General features: G+C 46.5%; 1 protein-coding gene across 3 annotated transcripts in view; it reads left to right on the forward strand.

The window, feature by feature from the left end:
- The window catches only part of ABHD2 (abhydrolase domain containing 2, acylglycerol lipase), a 104,424-nt gene that overhangs the window by 51,069 nt on the left and 31,583 nt on the right, over window positions 1–21,772 (forward strand). For all 3 annotated transcript variants that reach the window (XM_008687771.2, XM_040642785.1, XM_008687770.2), the window contains exons 4-5: window positions 9,146–9,321; window positions 11,747–11,914. In XM_008687771.2, the coding sequence (XP_008685993.1) occupies window positions 9,146–9,321; window positions 11,747–11,914 (344 nt within the window). The remainder of the gene's footprint in view (window positions 1–9,145; window positions 9,322–11,746; window positions 11,915–21,772) is intronic.

Here is a 21,772-nt window from a genome sequence, read left to right on the forward strand (position 1 = left end):
GTACTTGCTGGAGCCCTAGAACTTTGTCCGAGTGTTTGTCCTTTCTCCTGTTTATTGTCGGCTTCTGGCTCGGAAACCCTTGTTCATTGTTTCTCAATAAGCAGATCTATATCCGGAATAAATACCAGGGGGGCACCTGGGTGGCTCAGCCGTTAAGCGTCTGCCTTCGGCTCAGGTCATGATCTCAAGGTCCTGGGATCAAGCCCCGCATCGGGCTCCCTGCTTGGCGGGAAGCCTGCTTTTCCCTCTCCCAATCCCCTTGCTTATGTTCCCTCTCTTGCTGTCTCTCTGTCAAATACATTTAAAAAAAAAAAAAAAGAAATAAATACCAGGCCTTGGGGCACCTGGGTGGCTCAGTCAGTTGAGCATCCGACTCTAGGTTTCGGCTCAAGTCATGATCCCGGGGTCCTGGGATCGAGCCCCACATCGGGCTCCGTGCTCAGCGCAGAGTCTGCTTGTCTCTCTCCTTCCCCGTCTGCTCTTCCCCTTGCTCACACACTCTCTCTCAAATAAATAAATAAAATCTAAAAAAAACAAAAAACAAAAAAGAAACGAGGGCTTGCCATATTGTTGAAAAGTCCCTGCTTGGCAGTGACCTTAAAAATGGACAACAGAATATGCATATGTTATTAGATATATTTTTAAAGCTGAAGGCTGGCTGTTGACTAAGATAGGTGAAGTCCCATGTGCTTTGGTTCTAGATAACTCCAGTATTTTTAAAGGATGACTAATGGAGTCATAGGAGCCTCTATAATGACAACATCTACTTGTCCTCATCGTGCCTATTTTATCATCCAAGTAATCACTGTGGACACAGTGGGCAAGAACCCAGGTGAAGTCTTAATTCTGCCCTTGGTTTAGCATAGTGACCGGGGCCAAGCCATTAACTCTCTGGCTTCGGGTCCCCATGAAAAATGAGGCTAACAACACCTGCCATTTCACAAACTTTAATCAAAGGCAAATGAGATCACAGACAAAAAAAAAAAAAACTTTGAAAAATTGTGAAGTGTTACAGAGAAATAATATAGCAGTTTAATTTATCACGCTCCATGCTCATAGAAGGAGGTCAATATATTCATGGTGATAAAGCCACAATTACTACCTCAAACACCCCTGACTTCCTCTGTTCAGGGGCCTGGGGGAACATCCTTAATGAGGGAGAGGTCCACGTTTCACTCCAGGTGATGTTTCTATGCTGTAGTAAGATTCCAACAGCCTTGGCCTTCGCCTCTATCTCATTCTTACAGATCATTAGAGCATGGTAACTCTTCCCTTGCATTTCCTTTGTCTCCATGAAACCATGAGCTCTCTTGTTTCCTTCTTATAGAGTAAAAGCAAGACCATTCAGGTGGCCTCCCTGGAGTTCCTCGGCAAGTAGCCTGCCCAGCCACCCTTCCAAAGACCCTGAGTGGCTCCTGCATTATAGACCTTCTCTCCTACCCACTCCTTACTCTCCAGCTCATATCATCTTCTTTGTTGGTCCTGAGTCTCTTGCCTTAGTTGGCCCCGGGAATGAGGAACATGCAGGAAAAGAGTGTGAGCTAAGTTACAACCACCTGCACTCCCGTCAGGAAAAGTCAGGAGGGGCTGAACCCAAGGACATTTAAAATACAAATATTTTCATCAAAGTTGGGCTAACATTAAATCGCTTCAGAGGCTATTTTCTGGAACAAATTCTACTGAGACAATTTGATCCCGTGATGATTTTTTAAATATGATACAGTTAAATTTTATCTTCATCAGGTTTGTTTTCCATTTAAATTTTTCTACAAAGCTTGGAATCGGTTTTTGTCCATATTATATGCTATGACTATAGCTTCTGCTGTAGCAAGTTCTCTCATGGCTGTTATTTCCAAGTCCCATTCTCTAAGTTAAATTTTGCAAGTCTAAGTGCTTTTATGAAAACTGGATTCTAATATTTTTTTGAAGACTGGATTCTTTTGTCAATTTTTAGACAGTACTAAATTATACCGCATGCAGTTTTGACTGTTGCCAATTTTATTCCAATTCAATCCTTTCTACCGATAATAGCCATTGTGAAGTGAACAAGACTGATGGTGTGTATTTATTTATCAACAAATTCATTTTTTAAATTGTGATAAATATTAAAAGTAGAGATGGAAATAGAGACAGAGTGGAAGGAAATGGCCTAGAGTCAAAACAGTAGAGATGTTCAATATTGCTAGCATGGCTATAACAATTTAAAAAAAACAAAAACAAAGGTTGGTGAGGATGTGGAAAGATTGGAACCCTCGTGTATTGCTGGCGGGAATGTAAAATTGTGCAGCCACTATGGAAAAAAGTTTGGAGGTTGCACAAAAAGTTAAGCATAGAATGACCATATGACCCAGAAATTCTACTCCTAGATAAACCCAGAAGAACTGAAAACAGGTATTCAAACAAAAACTTGTATACAAATGTGCAGGGCAGCACTGTTCACAATAGCCAACAGGTGGAAACAACCCAATGTCCATCAGCTAATGAATGGATACGGAAAATGTGGTCAGTATGTGCATACGATGAAGTATTATTCAGCCGTAGAAAGGGATGAAGTACTGGTCCATCTTACGTCATGGAAGAACCTCAAAAACTTTATGCCAAGTGAAAAATCACAAGACAAAAAGTCAGTGATTCCATTTATGTGAAATATCCAGAATTTGTAATTCCATAGAGGCGGGAGGCACATGAGTGGTTGCCAGGGGCGGGAGGGAGGGCAGAATGAGGAGTGACTGCTTAACACATAGGAGGTCTCTTTTGGGAGCGAAGAGATGTTCTGGAACCAGACAGAGGCAACGATTGTGCAGTATTGTGAATGTACCAAATGCCAGGGAACCGTGCGCTTTAAAGTGGTTAATTTCATCTTCTGTGAATTTTACCTCAAAGAAATAACGGGGCAAAATGATGGGTCGCACGAAATGTGCTACTTTCAGACCAGTAAAGATCATTGCCCAGGAATCATAAAAACTCTACTTTTCTAGATTTCTCCTTTAAAGGAAACAGCACAAACTGTTGTATGTGATAAAGTCTGCTTTCAGAAAGATGGGTGTGAGAGAAAAAAGACCACCTGAGCAAGTGAGGGGCCTGTTTCTTTTTTTTTTTTTTTTAATGTTTTTTTATTATATTATGTTAGTCACCGTACAGTACATCCCCGGGTTCCGAAGTAAAGTTCGATGATTCATTAGTTGCGTATAACACCCAGTGCACCATGCAATACGTGCCCTCCTTACTACCCATCACCGGTCTATCCCATTCCCCCACCCCCCTCCCCTCTGAGGCCCTCAGTTTGTTTCTCAGAGTCCATAGTCTCTCATGTTTCATTCCCCCTTCTGATTACCCCCCCTTTCTTTATCCCTTTCTTCCCGTACCGATCATCCTAGTTCTTATGTTCCATAGATGAGAGAAATCATATGAGCAAGTGAGGGGCCTGCTTCTGATCGACACCGTGTTACAGGTGAAGCAGACGCTTCAAAGTAAATACATTTGGGAATTAACGGGAAACGCTGAGTCGGGACCAACGTTGGGAACAAGGACAGAAAGAAGAGACTTTGGAGGAATTAGATGGGAACATGGTGGTTTGAAGAGGGCTGTGGGATATCAGGGGCACTAAAGCAGCCTCTTGAAGCAAAGACAAGTCTAGTCCCAAACCTCGTGGGGAGCATTTGTCACTTTCTGGCTGCCCAGCATCCATTCTTCCTCTTCAGGGGCACATGTTTCCTCTTGGGGAAGTCCTTCTCTCCCATTGCATGCAGGTAATGCCCCGCCCCCCCAATTCCCTTCTTCGAGACACCCCACTCCTGGGGCATTGCCTCCTGGGGGGTCCAGCAATTCATATAGCAGCCCCAGTTTCTTTCCTAGAACCTGCCCTCTTCAAGCCTGCTCCTCCAGCCTCTTGTCCGTTCGGTGAGCAGCCCAGCACAGTCCCTTCTTAAGTTAGTTGGGGTTGCATTGTGTTACCTTAACCCTAGCATCTTGTGTGAAGCCAACATAAAGTTTTAGCCAAGGAGTAGCTGCTGCTGAGTGTCTGGCTCACTGAAAGGGACCCGTGTGCGGGGAGTGGGGGTGGGGGCGCAGTCTCAGATGCCATGTGTGTGGCAGCCCTGTGCCAGGGTGCTAGAGGGCTGCTGGAGAGAAGCAGAGGGAATGACAGCTAAGTCTGGATCCAACTGCTGCAAAGTAGTTTGATGTCAACCAAAGAACCCGGGTCCCCTAGGAAAGAATGGGTTGGTCACTCAGATTGAGGGCAGAGATAAGCATTAGTCAACTTTTTTTTTTTTCCAGCATTTTTGAAAACAGCCCAGCCACCATCTGTCCTTGCTGATGTGAACTCCATCTGCCCAAATGCACTGTGTATGTGTATATGGAGGGACATGGGTGGGAGGGGGGGTTCCTGATTTTCCCTTGTGGGCATTCCCATCGGGCAATTCCGTTAGTATAGCCAGGTGTTGCTTACAGATAGGTTCAGAAGATCAGGACATGCTGGCTTCTATATTTTTTGTGGTCTAGCTTCTTGCTTAGTAACATTCGTTTATTTATAACAAGCATTTATTAATCACTGGCCACAGCACAACATTGGACAGACTAGCATATGTGTTAGTACAAAAGACTTCGCCCCTGCTTTCAGGGAGCTAGGAGTAAAACATGCCCAGATGCTAACTCTAAGAATAGCTTTTTTAAAAATGTAGAAATGCATGCAAATCAGTGTAATAAAAACTGAGTATTACAACATGAAGCAAGCTATAAAGTTTTACTGTAGGACAAAAATACCCGAGTAATAGAGAGATACGACATGTTTTTTAATGGGACAAGTAAAAACTGTAAAGATGTCAGTTTTCCCCAAGGTAATATATAAGTTTGGTGTGTTAACAATTAGAAATTCCAAAATTTTCATGGAACAAGCTAATCCTGTAATTCACCTGGAAAATAAAATGCCGAAAATCTGCCAAGAAAATTTTGAGAAAGAAAAGTGAAAATTTGCACTATCCACACTCGAAATAGTCCATAAAGCTGTATTAATTAAGGCAGAGTCATATTGGCACAAGGATAGACAAATAGATCAATGAATCAGAAAATACAGAAAAATATCCAAATATTTAATTGGGAACTTGGTGTATATTAAAGATGACAGTTAAAAATCAGTGGGGAAAGGATGAACCATTTACAGTATAAAGTTAATTAGCCAACTGTCAGGAAAAAATGAATTAGATCTTTACGTCCTTTACAAAAATAAGCAGATTTAAGGGTAATATATATATTTTTAAAACTGTAGGCATAATAGAAGGAGATACTGGAGAATATATTTAAAATTGGGTGCTAGAATAGCTCTTTTTAAAACAAAATGCAAAACACAAAGGTTTTAGTAGAAAAACCTAACAAATTTGGGGCACCAGGCCGGTTCAGTTAGAGAAGCGTATGACTCTTGATCTCGGGGTCGTTAGTTCAAGCCCCATGCTGGGTGGAGAGATTACTTTTAAAAAATTTCTCTTTTTTTAAGAAAAAAATAACTAACAAATTTAACCACAAAATATGAATTTATATAAGATAAAATTAAAGTATGCGACAAAATGGGAGAAAAACTTTGCAACATATAATAGAAAATGCCATGGTGTAGAGGTGATAAGAACAGTACCTACAAATCCATTGGAAAAAGAGAAAAAATATAACAGTAAAATGGACAAAGGGTTCAGTTTACATAAGAGAAATAGGAATGACCAGTTAACATATGAATCAGGAAGATGCAAATTCAAATAAGAAACTTGTTTTCCACAGATTGGATCCATCTTAAGAAACACAGATTGAAGTTAAATACCCATTTTTTGCCCATCAAGATGGCCAAAATTTGAAAGATTGACAGTGCTAATTATTGATGAGGGTGAAGAAGACAGGTACTTCCGTGCAAAACTGTTGCAAATTGGTCCATCTGTTTTGGAAGACAGTTTGGTGGTGCTCAGGATTTAAAATACACCCAGCGCTCAGTTCTGTGTCTCTAGCCCCCCAGGGGATGCTTCTCCTCGCTGGGTAGTCAAGCCCCGGCTCCCCTAGGGGATGCTTCTCCTCACTGGCAGTCAAGCCCCGGCTCCCCTAGAGCATGGCTCCAGGTTTCCAAGGAGATAAAGGCAGAAGCTGCCAGGCTTCTCTCTGAAGGGCCAGACCCAGAGTAAAGCAGATTCCTCCGTGTACACTTTCCAGCATCTCTTAAGTGCTTTTATGTTTATTCTATTGTTTTGGTCCATGTTTCCTCCTTGACCCAAACCATATTACTAGTTACACCCATTCTGGTTTTTCATTTTTGTTTTTTCATGTGACCTGTGGATAACTTATATAAACAAATGAAAACACACAGCAAAACTTCGCCCCAGTAAATGCTGTCTAAAAATTCGATTTGGTAAACGCTGGTGTTGTGTTATTGTGACGTTCTCTGAAATGGCGGTTTATCGGTAGGTGGTATCGTCATAAAGTGAAAGATTTGGGGCACCCAACGTGCACGACTGACCTCACACTGAAGCAAGAAAGTCCCCAAGTGGTCACGTATTCTCCCGCACACACGTGCACACACACGGACACACGTGCACACACACGGACACACGCGCACATACACACCCTCAGGATTTTCTCTGAGAATGGTGCTGGGTGGCCTGGAAAGGGGACAGTAACCAAACACCAATCATGCTACAGCCCAACTCACATCATTAGGGTGCATATTATTTTTTCTGTGCCTTCTGAGATGTATGTGGGTCTGCTCTCTGTTCATCCAGCAGTCCTCCCTTCAGGCTCAGTGTGTGGCTTACCCTGGAGATAGACACAAAGATGAACAAGCCTGGCTCCTGCATGTGGTGGGGAGGAATGTGCTTGAAAAGAGCCCTCAAATCAATCAGGCCCCCTGGATCCCAGGACGGAGCTATACATAGGGTGCTTTGCGGGGGGCATAGAGAAAGGCAGCTCCCCCAGCAGCCTAACTGGAAGGGAGTCTTGAAAGACAGGTAGTAGCTGGGGAGCAGAAAAATTGGGTGTGCAAGGAGAAGAGGAGAATATTCCAGGCAGAAGCAACAGCTTGAGCAAAGACTCTTGGGATAAAAATAGCACAGAAGGAGGTGTGCCTTTTTGGAGTGCAGGCGGCCAGTGGCTCAGGTTTATCGGAACTTACCCAGAAAGATGTAAGCGGGCAGGGCATGGAGGGCCTTCTAGGCCAAGTTAGGACCCGTGCGGTGGACGGCGATGGCCGGGCTCACGTGTTTTGTTTTGCCTCCGTGGGCAGGCGGAGGCTGGAGGCCACCTCAGAGAGGTGACATGACGCTGAATCTGGGCGGGGGAGGGGCAGCATCAGGATGACCACAGGTGTCATCATTATATGGGAAATCTGGGACTAACCAAGAGAAGAGTTTATTTTATTCTTTCGTCATTTTCTGAGATGATACTGCATTCTGAACAAGATCAGAAGATCAGTGTATGAAATTTAATTCATATTTCACAGCACGTTTCTATTTTAAATTTATATTATAAACAAAATTATCTCTGAATTTTCCTCAGGGAGCAACCAGGAATCTGGTCTCTTGGATCACTCTTCTTCCCCTATGCATGCTTTATTGTCTGAAACCTTTTATAAATGCTGTATCTAAATCTTGCGTAATACTGAGTTGTCCAGTTGATGTTATTTTTATAGGCTTACTCTTTTTGCTGTCATAATCCACTCATCTCTTATAAACGCTTCGGTCTGCTTCCCAAATGCCGTGGCCTCGGCACTAAGATTTGCACCTGTGGTGGCATGCTTGCAAATGGCTTCATGTCCTAAGGTCTTAAAATAATCTTCCTCTCCACCCCACCCATACAGAGGAAGTTTGTCTGGGAACTGGCTTGCTTAAGGTGATAGCTTCACTTCTCTTAAATTTGTGGAGATTTATTGAATTAGTTTAAAAAAAAAAAGTAAAGCTGGTTTAATTTAAAGACGGTTTTTAGGATCAACTGGTATGATAGAAATGATAGGCATGAGTTGGGAAATAGGTTAGGGTAAACCCTTAAGAAAATGCTCACCCCGGGGCACCTGGGTGGCTTAGTCACTTAAGCCTCCGACTCTTGGTTTCAGCTCAGGTCATGATCTCAGGGTCCTGGGATTGAGCCCCACGTCAGGCTCCCCACTCGGCAGGGAGTCTGCTTGTCTCCCTCTCCTCCTACCCCTACTCACTCTCTCTCTCTCTCTCTCAAAATAAATAAAACTTAAAAAAAATGCTCACCACCATGATATAATACAGGGATGAAGGATGGATGTCATTGCCATATTTGATGTTCTATGACTCTAGTTTACATAGAACACAAATCCTGGCCAAGCACCAGGCCTGGGCTCAAAGCTGAGCAAGAGAAACCAGCGGCAGTTTCAGGAAGCGGGATCATCCTGCCCTGTGGTTGTGAACTATAATCATTTCTTAGTTGTAACAGAGTACCTTGTTTTCCCAGTAATTAACTAGTTGGGGATTTTTGCATTTACTCCTAGGGACCAGAGTCACTCCACGTTTTCACGAAGGAAGGTTGTTAGGGTGGCGTCATGACTTGCTTCAGCTAACAAGCCTTTATCCTTCATTTAAGCCAACAAATACTTACACTTTCCAGCACGTTCTCCAGAGCGTACAGTGCACCCCACAACACCTGCACCAGGCGCTTACGAGCGAGCAACAAGTTTGGTTAGCAGGGGAACCGCTGTAGCTGCGGCCGATCTTGTTCGGGGAAGGCACAGAAGTGAGCATTTAGTGAGTGTAGGCAGTGTGCTAGCTATTTTATATACATTAGCTCATTTGATAATGAGGCTGACTCTGTCACGTAGCATGTGTTCAAGATGTATTAGTTGCTTTCTTTTTCATCTACATTACAGAAATAACTCATATTGAATTACTTAACACTGTAAATTTGAAATCCTGTCTGTATAAGCATGTCCGGGTGATTTCTAAAGCTAATCTGATACAGGATGTACTAGTAAATGGGGGAAGGAGGTCAATCATGGCATGGATGTAAGGCAAAGAAAATCCTACATTTACGCTTAGTATACAGAACTTGTCACGAAAAGAACTTAAATAGGTCGAAAGACGTTTGCTCAAAAATTTTCCCATGCGTCGTTGAGGGAGTGTGGCGGAAATTGACCTCTCCTCTCCTGCTTTCTTAGATACATTCCACCGTTGATCTGGGGGAAAAGTGGACACATCCAAACAGCCTTGTATGGGAAGATGGGAAGGGTGAGGTCGCCACACCCCTACGGGCACCGCAAGTTCATCACCATGTCCGACGGAGCCACTTCGACCTTTGACCTTTTCGAGCCCTTGGCAGAGCACTGTGTTGGAGGTGAGCTAGCGTAGGTCTACGATGGGGCCACAACAGGAAAGGGAACACTGGGCAGTGAGGGAGCACGGTGTCCACACTTACGCCGCCGACTCAGCATCACACTCGGGGGCTGGGAGGACCCCGCTGCAGTACCTCCCTCAGGGGCAGCCCGCAAGCTATCACATGCTTGCCAGTCATCAGGTTGGGCCCCTCAGACAGCGTTGCTGGACGCAGTTGTCAGTCCTCTCGTGAAATACAGAAGCTCGGTGTAAGGGGCTGAGGGAGCACAGGGAGCCCAGGCCCCTCAGGACCAGGCCTCAGGTTTGATGACAGCAATAGAAGCCAGACTCTGCTAAGTGCTTTGTGGACACTGTTAGTTCAGTTAAGCCTTAGAGCAGCCCCGAGAGGTCGGTGCCTTATTATTCCCACTGTACGGATGAAGAAACTAAAACTCAGAGATGCAGGATAAGCTGGTCCTGTTTGTTGGGTAATAGCAGGTAGCAGAGGCTCTCGGGCACTCTCTGCATAGGTTGCCATGGACAAAAAGACACATTCGGGTCCGTTTATGCAAGGGTCTGGGATACCTGTCTGTCAGAAAGCACTCCGACTGCTGTCGCTGCTGGAATTCGGCGTTGCTCTGTTCAGCCCCCATAGTGAGCAGCCGTTATAGAGAGCTTCGCAGGGAGGACTCACGAGCGAGTGGAGTTGGGGTGGCGGTTAGGATGACTGCTGCTCCTAGCAGAGGAGGATATGTCTTTTCAGTTTTGTAGTATGCAAGGCACCTAGGTTTGGGGTTTCTGTGGGGTTTTTTAGAAGATTTTATCTATTTATTCAGAGAAAGAGAGAGAGCACACACGTACAAGTGGTGGGGGAGGGGCAGAAGAGAGAAAATCCCAAGCAGCCTCCCCACTGAGCGTGGGGCCCAATGCGGGGCTTGATCTCACGACCCTGAGATCATGACCTGAGCTGAAATCAAGAGTCAGACACCCAACAGACTGAGCCACCCAGGCACCCAAGGCACCTTGGTTTTTACAGGAGCTGGATAACTACTTGGGAGGAAATTCCAGAAAACCTGTTGTACCTTTCAGTTCTTTGCAGTAACCAGCGCTGCTGACAAGCTAGTGAGGGTTTAGCTGATGTTCCCTTTGTCCAGAACACTCATCCCCAGACCCTCCACGGCTGCCTCGTCCTCATCATTCGGGTCTCAACTCAGATGTCACCTCCTCAGAGGGATGGCCCCTGCCTCCCTTCACTAGTGTTCCCTTCCCAGTAAATCCAGCACACCTTCCTGCCTTGTCCTTCAGAGTACCCGCCACTCCCTCAGCAGGGAATTCATGGTCGTGATAGAAAATTCAAAAGGTACCTTTAAGCTATACGGAGAAAGTAGAAGTCTCTCTTCCACTCCTACTCCCCACCCCTGCTCCTCCCCAGGGGTACCCACCGTTAGGTTTCTCATGTATGATTCCAGAGCTAGGGGATACATTTCTAAACATAGATGTCTTTTTTCCCTCCATGCAAACGGCAGCATATCATAACCCTTTTGTGCACCTTGCATTTTTTTTCCACTTAATACACATTGGAGCGCTCTCCCTATCAGTACATGTAAAGATGTCTCTCATTATTTTTAAGGGCTACATAACATTTCATTACTTGGCTGTGCAATAATTTATTTAACCAGATGTCTGATTCTGGGCATTTAGCTTGTGTTCATTCTGTAGCCGTTATCACCTCTACTGTACATACCTTGTCCTGCATATGTGCAGGGCTATCTGTAGGCAAATACCTGGAAGTAAAACTCCTTGATCTAAGAAGTCTGTGCATGGGGCACCTGGGTAGCGCAGTCGTTAAAGCGTCTGCCTTCGGCTCAGGGCGTGATCCTGGCGTTCCGGGATCGAGTCCCACATCGGGCTCCTCCACTATGAGCCTGCTTCTTTCTCTCCCACTCCCCCTGCTGTGTTCCCTCTCTCGCTGGCTGTCTCTCTGTCACATAAATAAATAAAAAAATCTTAAAAAAAAAAAAAAGAAGTCTGTGCAAACACTACCTTGTATTTTTCTATTCATTCGTCCCATCATTCACACAGAAATTAAGACTGAGATTTGAAACTTGTACAGAAGTATGGCAGAGTAATTTTGTATCTGCTAAATCTAATAAAAAATTGAGATTTAAATTGTTTTCATCTTTCTAGTAATTAATTTTTATCACATTTTTCAAAACAAGCTGTCCATGATCAGGAATTTTAACAACTGACTCTTCACCATAAATAGTTTGGGAAGCACTGATCCGGACAACTCCAGCTAGAAGGGAAGACGATTCTTCCCAGAGAACTGAGTGAAAAGATGTATGTCAGGTTCCCTGCTACTGTTTTCTAAGCCAGTGATGTGTAATCGTGGCCATGTATCATCACTATTCATGGGATATGTCGGGATCTCTTTCTTCACCCTGTAGATGACGTGACCATGGTCATCTGCCCTGGAATTGCCAATCACAGCGAGAAGCAGTACATCCGCACCTTCGTCGACTATGCCCAGAAAAATGGCTACCGGTGCGCCGTGCTCAACCACCTGGGCGCCTTGCCCAACATTGAGCTGACCTCACCGCGCATGTTCACCTACGGTAAGTCCCGGCGCGGCCAAGTGGGATCCCCCTGATGGTTCTCGCTGCAAGGGTGCTGCTACTTCTGTTGTGCTGTACCTTTCTGAGTTCAGAATTGATGCCCGTCTGGAGAGGCAGAGGGGCACGTGGTTATACCAGCAGCCGGTGTGGACTGGGCACTTATGATGCCACGCATCACATGGGCACCCGAGCCACCCCCAGCTCATCCCTCTCCTAGAGACAGAGTGAAAGTCGCAGGGGCAGGGCTTCCCCGAGGCCCCCTGCTGGTAGGTAGGTGTCAGAGCAGGGCCAGGAGCCCCATAGCCCATGCCCTGCACTCCTGTGCCATCCTGACGCCCATCCCTCAGGACCCTTGTGACTGGCGGGAAAGGGTTGCAATGAGGCACATGCATGTCTGTGGGAAGGAAATCTGGCACATCAACAACTCATTGGATTCCAAGTTCCTTGAAGAGAGGAACTGGATCTTATATTGAGACAAATGCTTGCCTTTAATTGAAGTCCTGTGTTAGCTAAGGCTCTGTCTTCCAGACTGCCCGCTCTTGATCTTATTTAAATCTCCCTTCACATAAATAATAAACACATAAAGTATGTGTTTGAATATGCACAAACACTGGGATTGTTTATAACCAAATAAATTATTATGCGTTTTAATGGGAAACAACTGAAAATTGCATCTACGATCTCACCATAGCTATAATTTTCTATTTGCTTATCTTCCCATTCTTTCATCTGTGTATGTATTGTTTTTATTTAGGTGCAGTCAGAGCGTGTATATCTGTGGTGACTTAATTTAAATAATCTTATATTCACTAACATAAACGTGTGTAGTCATTACATTTAATCTTTTTAAGAGCCACGTTGCTGTTATTACTCCATTATTGTTTATCTAACCATTCCTCTTTGTAGTCCATTTAGCTTATTTAGAGTTTTTCAGCATTTTAAATAATGATGCTATAAATATCTTTTGCACAGAATTTGTTTTTCTCTTTAATGACTACTTGGGGCTGAATTTCCAGGACTAGAAAATTTCAGAGTCGACGTTTTGTATGCCTATTTGTATACCGTCAGATTGTCCTCCAGCAAGGTTGTTCTGGTTTGTGCTGCTACTGGCGATGCGTACGTAGGGCGCGGGTAGGGAAGCGTGAGCGGGGGCACCTGCTCTGTGCCAGCCTGGCTGCCCCGCGCCCTGCTGCTTCTCTGCACTCACTCCCACGACTAAAGACACCATGTTACAGACTCTTCTGTTCAACAGCTTGGTCGGTGGCCTGAAGATGTAGGTGAAGATCCAGATTTACAGATAACTCAGATACAGGAGAATAGTGAGCATGTGGGAGACAGGGTTGGATCCAAAAGGCAGAAACAGGCAGAATCTTACAAAAATGAAAACAACGGGGAATGATTATAAGGTCCTGTGCTTGGATATAAAAATCCGTCTGCACGGGTTGAAGGTGGCGAGGCATGGCTTGGCCTCACTCAGGACCCCAGACAGAGACAGACTCGAGAGTGCTATCTAACCGCACGGTCTGCCAAAAACAAGACAAGAAATGCCAGTGAGGGCACTTAACGTGTCCTGACCCAGTGCTGATGTCTCACACAGATGCAATCCCTTGAATCTCCACAGCAACCAGCGGGACACTTAGTGAAATTGTGATGAAACGGTGCACAGAGGCGCAGAAAGGTTAAGTAGTTGGGGCAAGGCATAGAGCCAGTAAGCAGGAGAGCTAAGAGAAGAGCCTTGGTCTGGCTGCTCCGGGGTCCAGGATCATCTCAGAGCCAGTGAAAGCACTGGGTGTGGGAGGACCAGTTCCCCTGGCCCCAGGAGCGCCGTGCTTGGGGCCGTGGGGAAGGGACACTTGATTGGGAGACATTCGCACACAAGCTGGGGGCATTGGCTGAAGGAGCAGAGAGGAGTAGGCTCAGTGTGGCATGTGGTCACAGAGACGGTCCCCCCCTCCCCCGCCCTGCCACTGACTTAACCTCAGTTCCAGATTCTTCAATAGCCCCAAATGGGGGTTCCAACTGTACAATGAAACATGGGTTACTAAGGACTTAGGAGGCAGCTGAGTGCCTAACATCGTAGCCGTTCATTAAATGTTCAGTTCATTCTTATTCAAAGACTTGAAGATCTGTTCACGCGAGTGAGGGATTAGCCGTGCTCTCTGCAGCCCAGATAAACAAGATACATTCCATTAGTAAATCGTCATGCCACGGGGTGATGGGTGAGGCAGCAGCAGAGAGAAACCAGCCTGCCTCCGTAGTCAAGCAGTGGTGTTGCGGAAGGAAGGATTCTTCCAGGAGCAGCCTTTGAACAGGGTCCTCAGATCCCAAGGGTTGGAGCTCATAAACAGAAGGGAGCAGGCTCTGGGGGAAGATGGCATGCCTCGCAAGAGCGCAGTGTGGATCCCAACAACGAGAATCCACAGGGCGGAGTCAGCCCATCCAGGCAGAGCTCTGCCCCCCAAGGGTTTCAAAGTCAGTTAACCATTTCTGTTCATTTGTTGTTGCTACAGTTTGTTTCATCAGAATTTTAGAAGTAAATTCCTGTAGTTTGTTGTACTCCGGTAGTTTTCCAGAAAGGCAGATGACCTAGAAGATGTTTCCTCTTTAGTTTTTAAAAAACCTTTCTGTTGGAGAAATATGCAAAATATACAAAAGTAGAGAGAGTAGTAAAATGAGCCTCTGTGTGCGTACCATTCAGCCTCAACAGTTACTCAATTTAGGGCCAATCCCGTTTCATCCACAACCCCCTTCCTGCCCTTTCCTTCCCTTTCGAAGATTATTTTGGGAGCTTGTCCCGGAGAGCCCTTCCTTCCATCTGTGATTATTTTAGTGTATGATGCTAAGCTACACAGGCTCTTTGTAAACTGTTTTAGTTTGCTAGCGCTGCCCTCACAAAATACCACCATCTGGGTGGCCTAAACTACAGACCTTTATCTTCTCGCAGTTCCGGAGGCCGGCAGTTCAAGTTCAAGGTGTGGGCGGGCTTGGTTTCTCCTGAGCTTCTCTCCCAGGCTTGTAGGTGACCTTCTTCTCCTTGTCTTGTGCATCGACGTGTGTGCTTTTCCCTCCGTCTGTCTCCTGGTCTCTCCACTTCTTATAAAGACACCAGTCAGGTTGGATTAGGGCTCAACCCTAATGACCCTGTTTTACCTTAATTATTTCTCTAAAGGCCCTTTATCGAGGCGCCCGGGTGGCTCAGTCGGTGAAGCATCTGCCTTCGTCTCAGGTCATGATCTCGGGGTCCTGGGATCGCGCCCCACATTGGGCTCCCTGCTCAGCGGGGAGCCTGCTTCTCCCTCTCCCTCTGCTGCTCCCCCTGCTTGTGCTCTCTCCTACTCTCTCTTAAAAAAATAAATAAAATCTTAAATAAATGATAAATAAAGGCCCTTTCTCCAAATACAGTCATATTCTGAGGCAGCAGGGGTGAGGACTTCAACATATGAATTGGGGAGGACAAGGTTCAGCTTATAAAAGAACATAAGCACAAGGCCACCGTCATACCTAAGACACCAGCATTCCTTAATAACAGTTCAGCTTCCCCACCTGACTTCTTTCTTTGTACTTGATTCAGGATCCAAATCAGTTCCATACATTGCAGGTGGACAACAGGTTTCTTAAGCCTCTTTTATTTATTTCATCATTATTATTTTTTTAGTATTACTGTCTCTCCCTCTTTCTTCCTTCCCTACTTTTCAGTGGAAAAGGTAAAAGAAAGCAGAGCCATCTTAAGCCTCTTTTGAGTCTCCTTCCCTTCACTTTCCTTAGACCCCCAGCCATGTCAGCCTCGTCCGTGGGGGAGGACTGGTTGTGACGTTAAGGGGGCTCTGGTTCCCAGGACATGCAGAGCGTCCGCCGACACCAGGCCCTGGCCTGAGGGCTGCCGATTGATCACAGGTCTGCCCCAGGTCTGTCTGGATAGCTCTTCTCTAGTCCTCACTTAGCTTTTTATTGTTCTTCGGGTCTCAACTAACATGTCACCTTCCCAGAGAGTCCTTGTCCCCTGCCCTCACTCCCCAATCATTCTCTAATCCCCTGTACTCCCTGCTGTGGCTCCCCGTGCCCAGAATGCTGCTCGGCCCCTAGAACGTGCTCGCTGCGTCGGTGCTGACTGGTGACCGAGCTGAGGGCCATGAAACACTGTCTGTAAGGTGATCTTGGCAAATCACGTCTCAAACCCATGCCCCTGATGGTCACAAGAGCCTTCCCTTGTGCAAGCCTCACTGCTCTCGAGCAGATGGCGGGCCATTGAGTCACTGCAAAGACGCCTTTACGGCCACTGGAGACTGACCTTGACCAGAGGAAAACTAAAGAGGGTGTTAACAAGAAGCCTTCCATTCTTCTTTTCCTGTTACACACCCCCCTCAGATCTCTCCGAGAACATCCTAGAGGACCTTTCCCCTCTTATCAGACTGATTGTTCCAGACCACATCAGCACCAGTCTCTTGCCATTGAACGTCTCTGCTGCTGTGATTAGAGATTGTTAAAAACAGAACTCTCGCAAACAGAAGAAATTCCTAAATGGATACTTATGCGTTCTCGTGACGTAGAGTCCTTCATGCTGCCTTTGAAGGATAAAGCCATTAAGGAAAATCCTGCATGACAGCAGCTCCCGTGTAGCTCACACTGACTGACGAGGGCCAGGGCGCGCTGAGCCTAATCCCCGCTGACAGCCGGAGGTCGGCGCTAGCGTCCCCACTCCGCAGGCTTCCCCGGGGCCCACCACTCGTAAGTGGCAGAACCAGCCTTCAGACTGTGCGGTTCTCAACCCCCGTCGGCACCGGCTCCGGGGTGCACGTTTCCTATGCCGGGTGTTGTTCACAAGGACTAGACAGGAGCAGGGAGGCCGCTGAGCATTTCAAAAGACTTTTCCCCCACGTCGGTGGCAGTGGTCATTGCTGCTTATCTGAACAGCTATCACTTACTTGGCATTCGTTGTGCGGCGGGCCCTGTTCTGAGTACTTGGTAGGACGTACTAAATGAGCCTTCCCCCTTCTACAGACGAGGCACCCGAGGCCCAGCAAGGTTGCGTGACTTGCTCCAGGTCACAGAGCTGGTGAGCGGCTGTGCTTCTGAACAAGGGGCTACATCGGCTCTCCGTGTGAGAGTCCACATCCTGCTGGTACCTCTCAGGAGCGAGGGGAGAGTTCCCGCTCAGACACATTTTAGGTTAAGGCAAAAGCACATCCGGGAGCTTCTCAGGGCCACAGTGATGGGCCTGGTGGGTTCGGGCTCCGCTCTTTTGTTCATCCGGCTTCCAGGAGACATTCGTGGGGCCAGCCCCTGTGAGGAGATCGTAGGCAGCAAGAGGAGTGCCTGCCGCCTCGAAGCGCCCAGGCTGCTGAGGAGCTGCTCGCCATGGGATGGGGAGGCGGAGAGCACAGGAGAAGCAGTCCGAGCTTCTTGGCTAGGTCTGTCTAAAAAGAACGTTGACCAGCCATTGTCTTTTTTAAGAATAGGGACCAGATTGCAGTTTTCAATTTTTATGTGATTTTTTACATTCGTCTCCTGCAGGTGGTATGTCACTTGAGGAGAGATGCTCAGGAAATGCCCGCGTAAGGAAAGAGCCTGTGTTTCAGAGTCCAGCAGATGGGGCTTTGAACACCTAGTTCACACAGGTTGTCGAGAAAGTTAGCATTAATATAAATTGTGTAGCACGGAGTCCGGCATATACCAGTAAATAGCAATGACTTTTTCTGCTTTCCGCTCTGTGTTTTCTGAGAACCAACTTAGAGGAGAAAAGGCGGACGTTGACTTCAGCAGTCAAATGCTCTCGCCTCTGCCTCAGCCTCAGCCTCTTGCAGCTGACTGCATGTGAACTTCTGCAAGGACCCGTTGAGAAGCTGTGCTTGCTGAGCAGAGAATTCTTTCTGTCTTGAGAGTGCTGCTGTAAGTTATGACTCTGTAAAGAGACAGGCTCCGGCGATGACCTCAAAGGATGTAGTTCGTGCTTTCTGACTGCACAGCCTTGAAACTGGCACAGTGGCCTTGCTCAGGGCGCTGGGCCCCGGGGCTGGGGTCACCCACCTCCAGCTCAACGCTACTGGGTGCACAGCCAGCTCTCATGGTCACTATGGGGAAGTTGTTTTTATTGTATCATATGCTCTTTTCACTGTATTTTAGCCTTCTAAAAATTCGTTTCATTCTTAAAAAAAATTCCTCACCACTTGCTGCATATAGTTCATATATATATATATATATTTTTTTTTATAATTTTTTTAAGAGAGAGAAAGAGCAGGGGGAAGGTGCAGAAGAAGGAAAGGGAGAAAGAGAAAATCTTAAGCAGGCTGCACACCCAGCACAGAGCCTGATGCAGGTTTCGATCTCATGACCCTGAGATCATGACCTGAGCCAAAATCAAGAGTTGGACGCTTCACCGGCTGACCCAGGCACCCCTAGAGTTCACAGATTTTTTTTTTTAAGCTAGAAAATATTGAATATTTCTTTTGTGACAAACTAAGTTGGATTAAATGAAATGACATTAGCAGATCTGACCATAAATAAAATGTGAAATCATTAGGATGACAAGAGTGGAACCCACAAGAGTGAAATTTATCAGTCTTTTAGATTTCTTATTGAACTTGGGAACTGTACCGGATCAGCCCAAGTAAGTACACAACCGTATCATGTGGACGAGATCAATAAGTAACACTTAAAAATGATAGAAGATGTAGAAGTCTTGAAGAGTTTTTTGAAGTGTATTTATTCTAAAGAGCCTAATCTTTAGTTGAAACACTATAGCAATGGACATGTTGGCTGACTCTTTATTGACTGAATTGATTTTCTAACCCAGGCACTGTTTGGAATGTAAGGATTTCTGTCGGTGGTGATGCAGGAGACCAGTGAATGTAGGAAACATTTTGTTTCCTCTTTCTGTCTTTGGCTAAATGCCTTATCCCAGTTGTCCAGGACTCACGTTCAGGGCAGAGTACAGCTGCGTCCAGTCCGCCAGCTGGGAAAGAACTAAAAACCAGCATCGTCCAGCTGTGGTCATTCTGACCTCCATTTCCAAGATGGCTCCTGAAGTTGAGCCAAGTGACAAAGAGACCATGAATCTGATCTTGAGGATAAAAGAGAAAATCACTTTTGTATCAGGTGAAAGAAATTAAAACAGCCTGGCATTGGCCCCCACAAGGTGACCAAGTCCTTAGGATCACAAGCCTCCCGAGAACTTAATACCCATCTCTGACCAAACACGGAGCTGGGGCATTGTGACATTGAACATGGTCTCAAAAGATTTAAATTGCCTTCCCTGGGTGTTTATAAACAGGACTGGACCCTTTCCTTATGTCTAAACGCTTGAATTTCTGGCCTCAGACGTCAAGCTGAGAAGAGGTGTCTGAAATCCCACCACTGTCTTCTGTTGCTTGGAGGAGGAGTTCTGTAATGTCCCACTGAGTTTAATACTGGAAATTTTTGTTTTGTAAACTATCTTTTGGAAGCACAGGGGAAGGCCAGAAAACTTTGCCTCGCTTAGAAGGCAGCATTTCAGGGGCACCTGGGTGGCTCAGTCATTAAGCATCTGCCTTTGGCTCAGGGCGTGATCCCAGAGTCTTGGGATCGAGCCCCATATCAGGCTCCTCCACTGGGAGCCTGCTTCTTCCTCTCCCACTCCCCCTGCTTGTGTTCCCTCTCTTGCTGGCTGTCTCTCTCTCTGTCAAATAAATAAATATAATCTTTAAAAAAAAAAAAAAGGCAGCATTTCAGTCTTAGAAGGGAGGGAGGTTCTGGACCTGGGGTGACCCCATAATTTAGCATCCCAACTGCGTTACTTCTTTTTTAAAGATTTTATTTATTTATTTATTTGACAGAGAGAGAGACAGCCAGCAAGAGAGGGAACACAAGCAGGGGGAGTGGGAGAGGAAGAAGCAGGCTCATAGTGGAGGAGCCCGATGTGGGGCTCGATCCCATAATGCCAGGATCACGCCCTGAGCCAAAGGCAGACGCTCAACCGCTGTGCCACCCAGGCGCCCCCCAACTGCGTTACTTCTGAGCGTGAAAGAGGACCTTACTAATGTCTGCATCAGAATGACAGACAAACTCCAGGACTCTCCCAGGCAAGCTAGGAGGTACGGCCACCCTGCTTAGCATGCTGTGGAGATCACCCACGATCCAAGACATCTTGCCCTAAGGAGGTGCAAACAGTGATTTTTTAAGGAACTTCTATTTTGTTTTTATACTGCTCAGTCCATCTGAAGATCTTTTATTAGATCATGAACATAGATGTTTCGATAAGCTTCTCGTATCTACCATTTGAATTGTGGACTCAATTTTGAGTCGTATTCGTGATTCCAGATTGACAATCACGAGTCGCGTGGCCTCTGCAACAGTTGAGTGTTATGATGGCAGAAGGACATGGTGGGAAGATAGGAGGAAGGAGGAGATGGGTGAAGCGAGAGAGAACGTGACAGTGAAGGTGGTGAATTTGCAGAAGCTCAAGCATCTTGGTAAACCATCTGGCGAGATCATATGCTGGGAGTCACTGCGCGTTGAGATGATCACAAGGGGCCAGCGTTAGGGAATGTGAGGGGGGCAGTTAAACATCCAGAGAACTGTGGAGAAGCAGGGACAGGTTCTGCTTCCAGGATCAGGTCTGGATACTTAACTTCCAGCCCGAAGAGGGCAGGTTAGGTATTCTGTACCTGCGTAAATGAAGCTAAAAACGCTCGTTTGTGAAAACCCGGTTCAGAGATAAGAACGAGACCCGCTTACCTGCTGCACAAAGAGGGCTCTCGCTTTATTCCTGCAGCTGTTTTCCTCTTGAGGGACTCAGCTGTGCAGTGGCTTTCACAGCTCTGAGAAATGACGGGGGCTGCTGGCCCCCAGATGCCCGCCAGGAGCCACGTTGTTAGCCTGTCCAGATCATTCTCTTGGATTACACTTAGTGGGAAAGATACTGAGCTACTTCTTTCCCGTCCCCAGCACAGACACCACTGTCATGCTGGCCAGTGTCGTGTGCCCTCGTGCCGCATGATTCACACCTCCTTCTTACGCGGCTAACGTGTGGCACACCCACCACGTTCCCGGCCGGGCCTGGCACGGGGAACATAGAGATGACTCAGAGTCTCCATCCACAAGGAGCACGGAGCCCGCATCCCCATATTCGAGCCGACTTAGTCATGTTAGCGCCCCTGGGAAAAGGCTTTCGTGAAAGTAGCTTTCAGGTAGCCTTAGCCTTATTTTTCTTGAGGGGTGTGAGGCTGAAGGAAAGGTCTTTCCTGTTCTCAGCAGGTTGCCTTTCCAAGATGGCCCTGTGGTCCTCATCTCTCCAAAGCCAGGTTAGCGTCTCAGGTTTCGTCTTGCCTTTAAAAGCTGCAGCAAGATTAGATACCCAAATCTTGTTACCGGTGCTAATCCCGATAAGGATTAAATACACAGAGCCTCATTAAAATCCTTCTCTTATGGAAAACAGATAGCGGTAGCTTTTCGTAGAATAGTCCAGGGAGCGGCTCCTGGCCACTGAGGGTGTTTGGTAAACTCATCAGGTGGAAATCCCAGGAGGACCCAGCGCCTCGCAGAAGGCGGATCCCGGAGCTGCGTGGACACTGTGCCCTTGCCTGGGAGAGATGGCAGCTCTTCCCACAACACCCAACAGCTTGTCCAGCGTGAGGCACGGCTGGCCCTTTATCCAGATTAGGCGTATTTGGATTTAATTAAATTGAGGCTCCCCAGGTGCTTACATGATTAGCTGTAATTGCTTCTCGGTAGTGTAGCAAATCTGAGTTCTGTAACTGCCCCAGTGACATCTGAACATCTGCTCTAGGTCTCAAATAATTAGTCTCAAACCTGAGTAAAGATAGACGGGGCCAGGAGCGCCTGGCTGGCTCATTCGGGGGAGCACGTGACTCTTGATCTCAGGGT

This window comes from Ursus maritimus, unplaced genomic scaffold (assembly GCF_017311325.1).
Source record: "Ursus maritimus isolate PB19 unplaced genomic scaffold, ASM1731132v1 scaffold_27, whole genome shotgun sequence".
Classification (NCBI taxonomy): domain Eukaryota; kingdom Metazoa; phylum Chordata; class Mammalia; order Carnivora; family Ursidae; genus Ursus; species Ursus maritimus.